Genomic DNA, 15,078 nt, shown 5'->3' with positions numbered 1-15,078 from the left:
AGAACTTCTGTGCTTAGAGCAGAATGGGACACAAAGTCTTTTTACTCCACGGAGCTAATTTCTAGTGGGGATTTGGGGAATCCACCTCTCCATCATAACCAGCTTCCTTCCCGTCCCTGAAACTATGAAGCCCCAGCGGAGAGTCAGGGAGACATGAAACACAGCCTAATTCTTACCTTTACTATGCTCGAAGATTCTATTTCAAGCTCTATTGTGTCCTTAAGAGTTCGAAGTAACTAGAACAGGAATAACCACATACCAGAGAGTTGGACCCAGGACGTCCATCATTTCATTTCAGAAAGCAGTATCTTAAATAGCATTCAGCCTCTTAGCAATGAAATTAAGACAGTAGCTTTATTAAGACAGTTCTTTGTAATGAAATATGAACAGAACGGTCTCTGCTGCAAATTTTGCCTCTGAGCCCACAGACTAATAAAAAAAGGTACTGCAGGGGCACCTGGGTGGTTCAGTGAGTTAGATGTCAACTTCAGCTCAGGTCATGATCTCACAGTTGGTGGGTTCGAGCCCCACGTCGGGCTCGGTGCTGACAGCTCGGAGCCTGGAGCCTGCTTCTGATTCTGTGTCTCCCTCTCTCTCTGCCCCTCTCCTACTTGCACTCTCTTTCTCTCTCTCTCAAAAATATATAAACATTAAAGACATTTTTTTTAAATGTACTGCAGATGAAAACTGGGTTCATTACACTATGCTACCATAGTAATCTGGATGGGCTAATCTTACCACTTGCTACCACAAGATACATGGTAAATAGATGCAAATATTAGGGTCAGAATTAAAACTCAAATGTAGGCCATGCTGTGTTTTTGCAACAATCTGCGGATTATCAAACAGCATCCTTTACCCTAAAGGCTATTCTTTGACGGCCTTCATTAAAATGTCTCATTTCTCACCCGAGGTTATTCAAGGCAGGTGTTAAGATGCAAATATTGTCGTCAAGGCCTATTTGTCACTATTTACTGAACTAATATCTGCTAAGTGCTTTCTACTGTGTCCCAGGTTAAAATTAGGTAATGAGATAAGCCAGGAAGACTCCTGAGAGATGAGGATATAGGGCAGGGAATTTGGTTCTCATCCAGAACACGGGGTACCATCCAGAAGGGAAGACCTACCAGGTAAATCATAGCCTGTGGACCTGGACCTCCAGAAGGAAGGACCTCCACGAAATAGGATGCAGGGAAGTGGCCACGGAATGGATGGAGCAAAAGTAATCAGCACAAACATTTTTATCGTCTCAATTGTGCCTGGAGTAGGGCTTGTGTGAGAAAACGGGTTTAAATGTATGGTAACACTAAAGCGAAGTTTCCCTTACTTCTGCAGCCTCTTAAACCTTGGGGAGTGATATCTGCCTTGCCAATTAGGGTTAACTGCCATCGTCCCAACGGAACAACCGCACTCAAATTATCCAGGGTGCGCTAGACAAGATAGGAGGTATATGGCTCTAACAGAATTCGGTCACAGAACCATTATACCTGGAAAACTGTTTCTGCTCTGACAGTCCTCCGTCCATCTCACCTCTTAGACAGATATTCCCATCCATGTGTAGAGACAGGGCTTCAGGATTAAGTAGCTTTGCAAAAGATGACTCTTCCTTATTTTCACCAAGTCCCTGACCAGCCAGGCACTGTGCATTTTGTTCAGTGGGCGTGAGTGAGTGCGCATGCCTGGCCCGGGGAAGGAAGGGAAGACAAACAGGAAGATCATCTCTCTCCCTCACAGCCTTCCAGGCCCCACTTCTGCCCCTGGCGACATGAGGAAGGGCCACTTCCTTTCCAGCTAAAAAGCAAACAAAACTGTTGGGGAGAAGGCAGTGGCATCAAGCGGTGGAATTATAACTAACTTCACTTCGGATTTATCTTGCTTGCTTCGGGGGATGATGTGAAAGGCTTGATTTTCTCCCTTTGCACGGTAGCGGAGTCGATTAATAGAATGGTTCCAAAGAGGGACCACATGCTTTATGGACTAGTATTCTACATCAGAGTTTATTCCCTGTCAGCTGGAATGAAATAACCTGGGGACGGACAGCATTGCAGGTGTTAAGAAGGAAAAGAACTGTCATCCTCCTGGTCCTCCCATGTTGCTATGCACGGAACCCAGTGAAGCCACTCTCCTGTGGGTGGCAGGGGGGCACAGCACAGATGCCTTGGCACCAGCCCTGCGTTTCCTAAGCCCCCCAGTGGGCACTCAAGAGTATTTATGATGAATATATATAATGTATATATATCGTATATATTCTGCCATTTTTTAGACAGAATCGAATAAAATAAATTAGATTTCTAATGAAACAGTCTCTGTATTCATCTGTGCATTTGGCAACTGTGATCCAGGCATTCAATAGGGAACAATGATCTAGCAATAATGGTGCAAATTTATATAGCACACTTCCTTTATCTGTTTTTTTTCTTATCCTATGCACTTGCACCGAAGGCAACAACTTCTAGAATTAAGCGGCATACTCATCATGATTGCTGATTTGGACGTGAGGAAAATGAAGCAAAAGCCAAATAGGTATGGCAAATCCCTCTCTGGTTTTCTGATCTGTGGCTAGTTTCTTACCAGCTGGATATATCTAGTCATGTCAGCAACGGTAGCCTCAAAATCACTCAGAGGACTCGTTAGTACAGTGGCCTGGGAAGACAAACACTAAAAATCAAAGTTTTCCTCAAATTCAGAAATCAGTCCAGGTGACGCAGGTGACTCTGACGGGTTTCATTCCTGTTCCTCTTTGGAGCAGGGACTCTCTATTACCGACTTACGATCTGCATAGAATTCAAAAAGCAATCTTTCTTAGCAGTGCTACTGGAATATATGAAAACAAATCGAGTAAATTATGTATTTATATTTCACATTTTATTTTTGCTAAAAGCAATATGATCCAGAAATGAATAATTCAAAAATCCTTAAGTAACAAATCCTTTGTCATGTCACAGATTTCACCAGAGTGCTGGGTTTTTCACAAAACATCTCAAAGAAAAAGTGTAAACAAAATCTCTTCTACTCGAGATAAAATCCAGTGGCAGGTTTTTTTTTTTTTTTTTTTATATATAGACACTGGCGTTTTCCTGACAAACAAGCATGTCAACACCTCTTGTGTGAAATCAGTTTTGTACTCTTATTTTTAAATTCTAGAAATAGATACAAGAAGGCAAGGGTATCCTATTCATAGAGCACATGTTCCTTCAGAACAGGGACCTGATGCTGTTTATTTACAGAGCTTGAGAACAATCATGTATATACAACAATAAACAAGATTTTAATTTCCTCTTTTTTCCTTTTCTTTTCTTTTCTTTTTAAGTAGCAGTTTGAACACTTGGGCCAAGATTAGTGTGTGTGTCAAAGAGGACGACTTCCATTTATACAGCTCAATCCATTCGTCTCCACAGTATCGCCAGGATTTGTTAACTGCTTCAAAAAAAGTCATAGAGAAGCACTTGATATCCTTGGGGGACCCAGTGAAGATCAGGCCAGTATGAATGGAGGGTCCCTTTGCCCTCTTTGAATCTCTTTGATGGCAGCTTAGCCATCAACCTCCTAACAGACGTGAGTTCCTGGGGCCCTGATGCTATCCCTGAAGATTCCCTTCTCCCGTGTGCAGTGTGCCTCCTTCTCTCAGCCTGGCTTCCTCACGGGCTTTTTGGCCCTGAATGGCAGGATTTAATGAATAATTTAATGAATAATAGCAGCCAGTTGGACCACTAGCGCCAAAACATCACCTGACTGGCCAGAGCCAAGCAGAGATAAGGGCTCAGAAGAAGAAGGGACTTAAACCGGAGAGAAAAAATGGGAATCAGATGGTTTTGGTGGGAAGAAGATGGCTGGCCACAGAGGCCTGGATCCCCACCTGGAACTGCATGGTGAGGAGGGGAGGAGGCTGCCAGGAGATGCAGCTGAGTCTCACCTACGACGTTTGCCTTTGACCGGATTTAATGATCAATATGGTTTTCTCTCCCAATTAAAAAATCCAGCTAATCCATTCAAAAGACACTTGGGAGGGCTCCTCACTCTGTCCCCCCTATCTTCATGACAGCCGCTTTACCATTATGGTACTAATGAGTTGATTTCCTGATGGTTTCATCTCTCCACAAATAAATGTATTTTCATTTTAAATACACCTGGATTTTAATAAAAAATGATCTCGGGGAACAGTAAAGAGCTCGCAGCACTCCTCAATGCCTTTTGCCAATTTTCTACCATGTCTAAATAAGTGGCCAGAATTGTCCCCACCGACTACCTCCAGGGGACAGCATATATGTGACAATGCAGAGACTGAGGGAGCCCAAGCCGGCAGGCAACTGAGGGATAGGAAAACCACTAATCCTAACAGCAAAGAGCTGGGTGAAAAAAAAATAAAGAACAGAAACAGCAGAAAGGGGCAGTAACGCAAAATTGAGAAATAAATAAGAAACAAAACTGCTGTACAGATAAAAACCCCGGCGTGAGGGTAGAAAAAAGAAAACAAAGAAAGAGAAAGAACGATTATAGAATCAGAGAAATGAAGGAAGGGCATCAATACCGAAGGGAGGGAGAGGCCCCAAGGAAGATCATTCAAATGCTAGAATTGATGAATAGCAATGAAAACTTGGAGAGGTATAGGGAAGAAGAATAACAGGAGAGAAAAACGGAAAAATAGGAGGTGGCAGTGAAAAAAGTAACAGCATGAAAGGGATCTTGGCCACCGCTTTAAAAACGAAAAACAGGTATGTTTTCAAAGTAATTGTTCTCCGTGGGGGCTGGGGAAGGGTGGCGAGGCATCGCAATCCCTAATGCTGTCCCCGTCGCCTAAGAGCTTCAGGGAGATGGGGAACTGCAAACAGGTCACATCGGAGAGGAGTTGAGTTAATGATGTTCCCTCCCTCCCTTAGCCCCTTTAAAACACTCTATTCACCTGAATGGAGATTGTTGTAGCTACCCATCTAGTCCCCCAATGAAACCCACGCCGTTGGAAAATTTAACTTCTGCCATTCATTCAGGGCTGTTAAGCCCCGAGCTGCAGGTGCAGGACAACCCTTTTTACAAGTTGGGTGGTAGTCATTCTCCCGCATTTTCCTTGGTGCATTTCCAGGGGGACAGGGGAGCGAGGTAGGAGGTAGTTCTCGCTGGTGTTCGGGGTGGGGGTGGGGGTGCAAAACACCTGCTGATCAGCGCCTGGACCGACCACCCTCCTCCAGGGGAAGAGGAAAGCCGCGACGAGGGGGTGGAGGTCGGGGACCGCCGACCCAACTCCTTCGCCCGGTACTTACGTCCAGGAAGATCGACATGCCCTTGGACAGCTGCAGGGCAGAGCTGAGCTCCTCCGAGGAGTTGTTGGAGGACGGCGACGTCTCCCGGGAGTCCTCCATCCTCGGGAGCCCAGAAGGCGGCGGGCGGAGCGGGGCTGGGCGGCCGCACGGGCTCGGGCAGGGGCGCGGCCGCACTGCCGCGGGGCTCCGGCTCCCGAGCGGGCGTTCGCTCCCGCGCGCCTCCCCGGCGTCTCTCTCCGCTCGCTCCCCCTCCCGGCTCTGGCCTCCGCGCTCCCACGCGCTCTCGCTCGCGCCTCCCCCTTCCCTGGGCTGCCGGCGCCGGATCCGTCTCATCGCTGCGCTTAGCAACCGCTGCGCCCCTCGCGGGGAACCGACTCTGACCCCCTCGCTGCCATTGGCCGCCGCCCCCTGGAGCCCCCGCCCCACCCACGTGCCGCCAGGCAGGAGGTGGCCGAGCGCCGGGGTGCAAGGGCGCGTGTCCCCAGAGCCAAAGCGCCGGGTGCGGGAGCCCCGAGCCTACCCCTCGGCGGAAACCTTACGAGTTAAAAGAGACTCGAAGAGATTTTGCCAACTTTGCTTTTCGTCCAAGCGAACCTGTCCGCCCCACCCTCCTCAAAGGTGGGTGGGCTTAATGGACACCACCGATTAATGGGGGGGGGGGGGGTGCTGATCTGGTGTAGGGGAGAAATCATCACGTTTTGGAATCTTCGAGGTCTGGGTTTGAAACCTGCCTCAGTCGCTTTGTTATTCTGTGATCTGGAAAGTTGCTAAGTCTTTAAATCCCAGTTTTCTTCATCACTACAATGGTCACGAAAATGGGGCTTACCTCAAAGGCTTATGAGGTTTGCATGTGGTATTGCCGTCCACAAAGGTAGTGAGTGGCAAGGACTCTGCACAGAGTGAGCCTCCAAAAAACCCTTTACTATGCGGAAAAGATGGTCAGGTAAAGTTCAAGCAAGAAATTTTCCAGAATAGAAGTCACAATAAAGGATGCAGTCCCTATCTATGCTTAAGCATTTCAACTAGGGTAATTACTCAATATTTGGGGGCTTCCGTGAAGGATGCAAAAATGGGAATCCAACCTTTCATCAGGAGAGATATCCACTGTTTACCGGGCATCAGAAACGTGCCAGGAGCATGCCAGCTGTTGTGTGGATTAGAACAATCTGGGAGCAAGATGAGTCAGAGAATGGTACCATGTTTTAACAAGACTTTACCTATGAGAATTGATGGGGTGGATCCAGATCTCCATTTTGTAGCCTCCTAGGAAAGTAAGTTCTTGCTAGATGTGTGTGTCCACAAACCATCCTAGACACAAAAAATGTGTCTTAAGGCATATAAAAAAAAGTGCTATGGGTTTCTTAGGAGGAACAGTTTATATTCTGGCTGTTGGGACCTTTGCTTGATAAAAGGGGCAGTATTTGAAATGGATCTGAAATCCCATTGGTAGATAGTCCAATTGGTAGATAGGCCATAGTGGATAGAAATAGAAGGAAAGGACATTCAAGGCAGAGTGAATAGCGTGAACAAAGGCACAGTACCAGGAAAGCACACGGACTCTGGAATGGATCCATTAGGATTCTTTAAAAACATGCAGAATCCCAACAGGGACTGGGCTTACTGAACCAGAATATCAAAGTATGAGACTCAGGAATCTGAGACCCATTCACACTCATGATTCATACACAAGCGCTCTGTAGCAGGGCCAGGACTGGATGAGGCCAGGAAGGCGCCTTGGGCACAAAATGCAAGGAGATGCTCCCCTGCAGGATCCAGAGAGTGGCTGCCTTCTTCAATTTTGCACCCTAGGTGTCCCATTCGCCTCACTCAAGGCCCAGCCCTGCTCCGCAGGTCAGTATTTGAAAGATATGGGTCCAGTTGTTCTCCACTCTGGCTCGACAGTGGACTTAATTAACAAGGGTGTGTGGCAGCTTAAAAATGTGGCTACAGATTCATTGACACGCTTCCTATAGAGAGGCGGGTCCCCTCCCCTGAAGGTTCCTGCCTGCTTCGGTGAATAAAATGCAGCAGAAGCAATGCTGTGTGCCTTCTGAGGCTAAGTGTGTAAAAGGCCCCAAGATTCCACCTTTTCCAGCGGACTCTTTGCTCCTGTGCTTCCTGTGGGAGATCTGACTACCCTGAGCCACCACGCTTTGAGGAGGCTATATGGAGAAACATATGTAGACACCCTGGCCAAGAGTACCAGCTGAGCCCAGCCTCTGATGCATCCCAGCCTAATCAGCAAAAAAAGTAAATAGAGAAGCCTCCAGATAATTCCAGCACCTACCTATTTGATACACGCCAGATGGATGCCTGTGCTTCACCCCCCAGAATCATATTCAGTTAGCATAGTGCGGGCCTTGGGCCTCCGTGGGGTTTTTTTTGGGGGGGGGTTGTGTTTTTTTTAAAGCATCACCTGTAATTTTGATCTGCAGCTAGGATTGAGAACCACTGAGGTGGTCTATACTATACGCATAGGAAAACAATAGAATAAAACATCAGAAGATAGATAAAGGTCATCAAGTGAAGACAGTTGAAGTCCAGGGGTAGAATTCTGGACTTCATTAGGGAGGGAGTTAGAGACATTAGATTAATCAGGGTGGATGTTAATTGGAGCTGTGCTTGAGAAACATTAATCTGGTGTCGTTGTGTGCTTTTACCTTATTAACGGCAAATCTCATTATCTGAACTGCTGCAATAGCCCCTTCCCTTTGCCAACTGCTCACCAAAAGAAAAGACAAAATCATAAAAAACAGACTGTCCAACTCATCAAATGGGCACTGGTCTTCAAATTTCTGTAAAAGAAAAAACCAGAAAGAAAGGAGGAGCGGTGCTGCTCAAGAACATCAAGCTACAAAGTTTAGGAAAAGATGATGTAATTCCTGCCATGCGTGGAGGAGTGAACAGATTTTTCTGCAACAAGTTGAAGTCCGGACCCTGTAACCCAAGCTGTGGGTCCCTCAGCCCTTAAATTCAGCCCTGCAAGTGTTAATATGTTGATGCCAACCTCACAGTAACAAGAGCAGGTGACAAAGAAGAAGATATTCTCCATTTATAAATGAAAAATAGGAGAGTAATCAGTAATCATCACTCAAAACCAGGGAGCTATTTGTAACACTTCAGTAAGAATATTCCTTTTACCTTTGCCAACCCCAGTGATATTTTCTGTACCTGTGGTTTTGCTTATTTCCTCTAATGGGCTGCAAAGAAGAAATATAAATTATTAACCTACCAACCAGTCATTAATTTTTTTTTATGATTTCAGCATCCACATCATAATGCTATAGCTGACTTCTTTTTTTAATGGAAATGTCATGTTCATGGAAGGCTCCAATAGAAATGGATGGCAATTAGATTCCCATTCACAGCCAAATTCAATAGGCTCTACAAAGTGGTAACCAAACATATTTTTAGTTGTTTTTTTTTTAATGTAGAAAGCATGCATTTTTGAAAACTGTTTTCACACATCATTTTTCTGAAACACAGATGCTTCCCTGCTGTATGTAGTATCAGTTACAAATGGAGACAGCCGACTTGGGGGAGGAAATGCATCTCCTTACCAAATCTTTGTAGCAAGATCCTGGGGGAAAGAAAAAGAATTGTAATTCTAGATTCCAGCTCTCAGGCTTCTTATGATAAGACATTGACACGGAAGTATTTCTGGCATTTCAGGAGATGATCGCAGTGCAGGAACGTATTGTATTTCAATCCATCTCTGTTTCACAGAGGAACTGTTATCTAAGCATTTCAGACAGCCAGGAATCTATCTTATTTATAGTCTAAAAATTCTGTGGAAGGTTGCTCTTTGGAGCAATGGTTCAGAATCCTTCCAGTCCGTTCAGTGGACGTTTTCATTGCTTTGGCAGCCTAAGATCCAAACCTTCTTCCTTATCGAAGGTCATGTCTCCATGGTGAGGATCCTGATCAGAGGCAGGATGCATCTCTACTGAGGAAGGAAGATAGTCCCAGGGGACAGGGACAGATCACAGACCTGTCAGCAGAGACAGATGTGGACTCAGTTGACAGGATGCTTTGCTTGGGACTTTAAGTCTGCAAGGGACATGATGGGAATTTTATTAATGGTGATAGACAAAAGCCACACAGTGTTGAGTGACCACAATGTCAGCAGAGCCCCTGAAGACAACTTAACCATATGATAAGGGAATTTGACTGCGGTTTTGGTAGCCTTGATCTCTAGCTTTCCCATCCACTTCCCATAAGACCAGGCATCCTTCAAAAATTTTCTTTTCTGTTTTACATTGGTCAGCTAGTGTGTGTATGCAAACATTTAAGTTCTATTCTCTTAGAAAACTTCAATGATATAACACAGTGTTATCAACTATAATTCCTTTGTTTTACATTAGCTCTTCATGTCTTCATCCTGTAGCTAAAAATTTGTACCCGTTAACCCAACTCCCCCTACCTCCCCTCTCCTTTGCAGCCTTTGGCACCTATTCTTCCACTCTCTGTTTCTTTGAGTTCAACATGTTTTCTTTTTCAGGCTCCAATATAAGTGATACCATGCAGTATCATCTGTCTCTGTCTGGTTTATTTCACTTAGCATAATGCCCTCAAGGCTCAGCCATGTGGTCTCAACTGACAGGATTTCCTTCTTTCTCATGGTGAATAATATTCCAATTATATCTCTATACCACATCTTCTTTATCCATTCATCCATCAGTAGATGCTTAGGTTGTTTTCACATCTTAGCTACTGTGAATAATGCTATAAGGAACATAGGAGTGCAGACACCTCTTGAAGATCCTATTTTCATTTCCTTTGGAAATATACCGTGAAGTGGGATAATTGGATCTTTTGGTAGTTCTATTTTTAATTTTTGAGCAAGCTCCATACTTTTTCCCATGGTGGCTACACTATGTAAAAGTGCATTAGAAAACTCTGAAAAGTTAGTAAGAGTTAGTTTTTGATGTTTGAACCATGACAAATTCAATCTAAATTTCTTCTGTTACAGAGAGCCATTTGTGAAGTCATTGGGGAAAACATCGGCTAGAAAAAAATAATTCTATTCAGACATTTGTTTAATGTCTGCTTCATGTGAGGCAACTGACAGGCAGAGCTGGGGAAATGTTGAGAAAGGCTGGCCCTTGCCCTTGCGAAACGTATGCAACTTAAAGAGACGTTTTTATAATGGATAATTTTAAAGCAGTGAGACAAGAGTTAACACCAGAGGTTGGCAGTGGGCACAGAGAGAGGACAGCGGAGGGCACAGCTCCCTGTTAATACCTATTCTGCATGGCCATTTATGTAACTGTAGATGGCAAAATTAGGACTCAGAAATAGTAAGTACCATGGGCCAAAAATGATTTACAAATAATGGCTATTTTCCTACAAGCTATTTTACCCTGGGGATTTTTTTTTCCTGTTATACTACTGTGTGAGTAAAATAAAGTTGCCATCTATTGGTTTAATTGACTTACTCTTCTGTACAAACAAGGTTGAGGTATTGCGTGCAAGGGGTTGAGTAAACACTAGGCACAGAGAAAGTGCTCAGCAAAGATAATCATTGTTATTCCCACCAGCACCACTACCTTGCAAGCATGTTGGAAGGACCAGAGAGACTTCACATAAAATGTATGGTAGGATGTCCAGCACATAAGGGCATTATAAACATAAAAAACAAAATTCAACTGAGTAAATTTGAAGATCAACTAATTCTTCAATTGGGCAGTATCCCAACTAGCAAGTAGAAGGGAGCTTCACTGAGCTAAACAAAAGCAAGAGTTTTAAAGGCAGAAGGCAGAGAGAGGGCATTGGAAGAAGAAGGATAAGGAAAGGGAGGGAGAGGGAGAGGGAGAAGGAGAAGGAGAGAAAGAAAGAAAGAAAAGAAGGAAGGAAGAAGGGAGGGAGAGGAAGAGGAAGAAGAAGGGAAGGAGGAGGAGGAGGAGGAGGAAGAAGAAGAAAAAGAGGAATTTATTAGCAAGGAATGCATTATTTAGGAAAGTCTGCCCTCCTAAGGAGAAGAGAAGGGGTCTATCAGTATGTTCCCTAGTGCTGACCAGGACATTCTAAGTTGGCTGTTAAAGGTTACATTCTCTGGGGGATTGAAACTGCATTTAGGTTAGGTGTTAAGTCTTGGCTTACTGACTGGGGGCCTTGGTTTACTGTCATGACACCATTTGGGGCCTGTGGTTTTCTTTTTAACGGGGTTCTGGTAAGCAGTGGTGGTCGCTGTTACTATAAGATTGTTATCCATAGCCTTGGACACCACTGTTTGCTCCCTCCTTGAAACTCTTATCCTGGCTCCCTGATCCTGTCCCTCCCCGCTTTAGTCTTCTTCTTGGGATCTTCTAATTCTTCCAAATGTTAGTGTTTTCTAAACAGTGTCCCTGTTTCACCTTTTCCTTTCTTTCTTTCTCCCATTCTCACCTCCTTTCTCTCCCCTGCTTACTGACAATATCCGGTCCCATGGTTTTCATTGGTCTTTAGGCTGACGACTTTGTAACCAGCAGACCTCTCCCCCTCACCTGTAGATTCTTATTTCAGCCTGTCTGGTTCACGTCTCCTTATGACTGTCACTTAGGCATTTTGAATTCGACATGTCTCAAAATGAATTCATCATTTTCTCATAATTATCCCATCTTCCATATCTTGTTGATGAATGTCATCCTTCATCCAAAAAAGAAACCTGGGAATAGTGTCAAACTCCTTCCAGCACTGCCTCTCACCCTTCCTCTGTCTCAGCCTCACCCCATCCAATCAGTTACAAAAGTTATCTTGGAATCTACCGTCTCCTTCCATCCTGATTGCCACCACATGAGACCAGGTAACTGTCATCTCTCATCTGGAGCAGTGTCCCAGCCACCTGCCTGGTCTCCTTGTCTCCAACCTCTCCGCCCACTAATCCACGCTTTCCACCCTCTACAGAGAGAGACTTCTAAAATGCACATCTCAGGGTAGCACACACCTGCTTAAAATCCTTCCGAGGCTCACTGGAGCCTTCAAGATAAAATCACCTTTGCTTCTGTCACCTCTTGCCATTCTCCCTCTGCCTCCTCCCCAGCCTCAACATTCTAACCACACAGATTTACTGGAGTGGGATGGAGTGGTTAAGCAGACAAATTCTTATATCTGAAAAACCTGGGCTCAAATCCCAGCCTACCTTCTTATTACCTTTGGATAATACTAAGGCATTTGACTGAGCCTCTCTTTTTCTCAACTCGTAAATAGAAATAAGAATGCTACCTAAGGAGCACGGTTTAGATATTCAGTTAAATAATGCATGTGAAACACTTGGCATGGTACCTTGCACAAAAATAATGGCACTAAAATGTGGCTATTTATCATTACTTGCAGATACTTGGACATGCATTGCTCTCCCAGGCTCCTGGGCTGTTGCCCTGGGCATTCTCTGCCGAGAATAAACAATCTTCCTTAATTGGCCTGCCCATCATTTAGTTGGGTTTTAAGAATCAGCTGAGACATCATTTCCTCTCCTCCCCCACCAATCCCCAGGGCTGGGTTGTTTTTCCCTCCTCCTTGTTTCCATAGCCCTCTCTACCTACCTGGTTCATGTCCCTTATCACATTTTTCAAAAAGTAATTTTTTAGAATCCTCTTTAGTTGCCTGCCTGCCTAAACTCTGAGATGCTAGAAAGAACTGCATTTTTTGTCTGTATCTTGTGTCTGATAAATTGCTAGACACGTGGTGGGCACTGAATAAATGTGGAATGAATGAATAAAAGAAAGATAAAATAAATCTTATACTCAACATGGGAATTAGAGTAAGAGAATGAAGGATGTTATCTGCTTCCTTGTCATAAGATCCAATTACATGAATTGATGATAAAAAGATACAGAGACAGGGGCACCTGAGTGGCTCAGGCAGTTGAGCCTCTGACTCTTGATCTCGGCTCAGGTCGCCATCCAAGGGTAGTGACATCAAGCCCTATGTTGGGCATGGAGGCTGCTTGCAATTCTCTCTCTCTCCCCCCGCCCCTCCCCTCCTCATTCTCTCTCTCTCTCTCTCTCTCTCTCTCTCTCTCAAAAGTAGATACAGACACAAAGAAGAGGGACTTCAAGATCTGGAAGAAGAATTATAAGCACGGACCACTAGGCTGACTGGAGCTGTGCTGGGTCACTAGATGGCAGAGGAAGGGAAACATAGCAGGGCCCCCCCCCCTCACTCCTCAAAATGCCAAATGCTGATGAACTTAGCTACCGTATCACAAATAGAAAATACTGTGTAGGCAACAGCTATCATAATTTGAATAAGCATCTACCTTTACAAACATTCAGGCTCACAGAGAGGTGGGAGAGCGGATCGGACAACTCTGTGTAGATGCCTCAAGAGTCTTATCAAGGCCCTAGAAAGAGGCTCAATTCCTTTCTGACTAAGTCTCTTCATACAAATGTAGACATCTGGGAACCGCACAGTGAAGTCCTGGGCATGTATCACTGAACCCTGGGGACCCAGGATACAGAAAGGGTAGCATTAGGGGAGCCAAACCCAGCTCTGAGGTTATCAGCAAGTTGCTTAGCCTGTCCGAATCTTAGCATCCACTTTGTAAGATTTCTGTGGGGTTACAAGAATGGATATAAATTTGGCTGTGAGCACTTTGTGGTAGACTTGGAATATTCTGTTGATCACTCTGCCCCCAGTGCTTAGTGCTGCCTTGATGCAGGGGAAGTTTCCATTGATACTGGCTGAATAAGTCAGTAACCAGTGCACAGTAGGGTCATCACTATGGGTGCAGTACTGTGCACGTTACCAAACTCAAAGAGGTGTTAAGGGATAATGTGAACAGTAAAAATGTGCCCACTCTCTACCCCAGTTCTGTCCTAGAAATGACTTTCTCATATGCCTGCAATTATGGAGAATCTGAAGTGCCCACCTCCACCCTGCTTAGCATTTTTCCCCTCCTAGTTGCTCCTTTATATAAGAAAAGTTGTAACATTTCCTTTAAAAATGCAGATTAGCCTCTGATTACGGACATATGTAAAAACAGACAGAATACTTGTTTTCTCCAAAAGAGAACCCCCAAAAACTGAAATGTTTCCTCGTTTGTGAGTAAGCCAAGGTTATGTGAAACAATTTTTCAAAAGTGATTTTCTAGTAAGTTTGTTAAGCTACTTTTCACTATACAAGAGTCGGAAACCACATGCTAATCATATAGTTGTTCTAGTGAATGTGTCAGAACCCCAAGCAGGCACTTACCATATGTTTTTATGAAACAACTAGTCCCTTTGGACTATAGTACATCCTTAAGGTGAGCTGACTCCATCCTATTAAGAACCATATAAAAATGCAACATTTTATTTACAATTTTAGAGAAAGATTTTGAAAGTGCATAATATATTAAAGTAATTTACAGATTGAAAAAACAATCTTTTGAATGAACTGCCCGTTTTCCACCAGGTAAAACCGTTTTAGGATTTTGTGTGTGTTTTTTGTTTTTTATTTTTTTTCTCTTTTTCTAAATTTTTTTTTTTAATTTTTTTTTCAACGGTAATTTATTTTTGGGACAGAGAGAGACAGAGCATGAACGGGGGAGGGGCAGAGAGAGAGGGAGACACAGAATCAGAAACAGGCTCCAGGCTCTGAGCCATCAGCCCAGAGCCCGACGCGGGGCTTGAACTCACGGACCGCGAGATCGTGACCTGGCTGAAGTCGGACGCTTAACCGACTGCGCCACCCAGGCGCCCCTGTGTTTTTTGTTTTTTAGAGAGAGCACAAGCATGGGAGAGGGACAGAGACAGAGAGAGAGATTAAGCAGGCTCCACTCTCAGCATGGAACTTGATACAGGGCTGGATCCCACAACCCTGGGATCATGACCTGAGCCAAAATTAAGACTCGGATGCTCAA

The 15,078-nt window shown here is 44.5% G+C and overlaps 1 protein-coding gene and 1 long non-coding RNA gene across 3 annotated transcripts in view; both read right to left on the bottom strand.

The window, feature by feature from the left end:
- Window positions 1-5,603, bottom strand: part of NECAB1 (N-terminal EF-hand calcium binding protein 1) — a 198,181-nt gene extending 192,578 nt beyond the window's left edge. For both annotated transcript variants that reach the window (XM_043601341.1, XM_043601342.1), the window contains exon 1: window positions 5,256-5,603. In XM_043601341.1, the coding sequence (XP_043457276.1) occupies window positions 5,256-5,588 (333 nt within the window). In that variant the 5' untranslated portion in view covers window positions 5,589-5,603. The remainder of the gene's footprint in view (window positions 1-5,255) is intronic.
- A 2,931-nt stretch (window positions 5,604-8,534) lies between these two features.
- Window positions 8,535-15,078, bottom strand: part of LOC122495578 — a 120,441-nt gene continuing 113,897 nt past the window's right edge. The window contains exon 3 of the long non-coding RNA XR_006300497.1: window positions 8,535-9,305. This is a non-coding gene — a long non-coding RNA (uncharacterized LOC122495578). The remainder of the gene's footprint in view (window positions 9,306-15,078) is intronic.

Source organism: Prionailurus bengalensis, chromosome F2, assembly GCF_016509475.1.
Source record: "Prionailurus bengalensis isolate Pbe53 chromosome F2, Fcat_Pben_1.1_paternal_pri, whole genome shotgun sequence".
Lineage (NCBI taxonomy): Eukaryota > Metazoa > Chordata > Mammalia > Carnivora > Felidae > Prionailurus > Prionailurus bengalensis.
The sequence above is the reverse complement of the archived record's forward strand: the minus strand, read 5'-3'. Positions and strand labels throughout refer to the sequence as shown.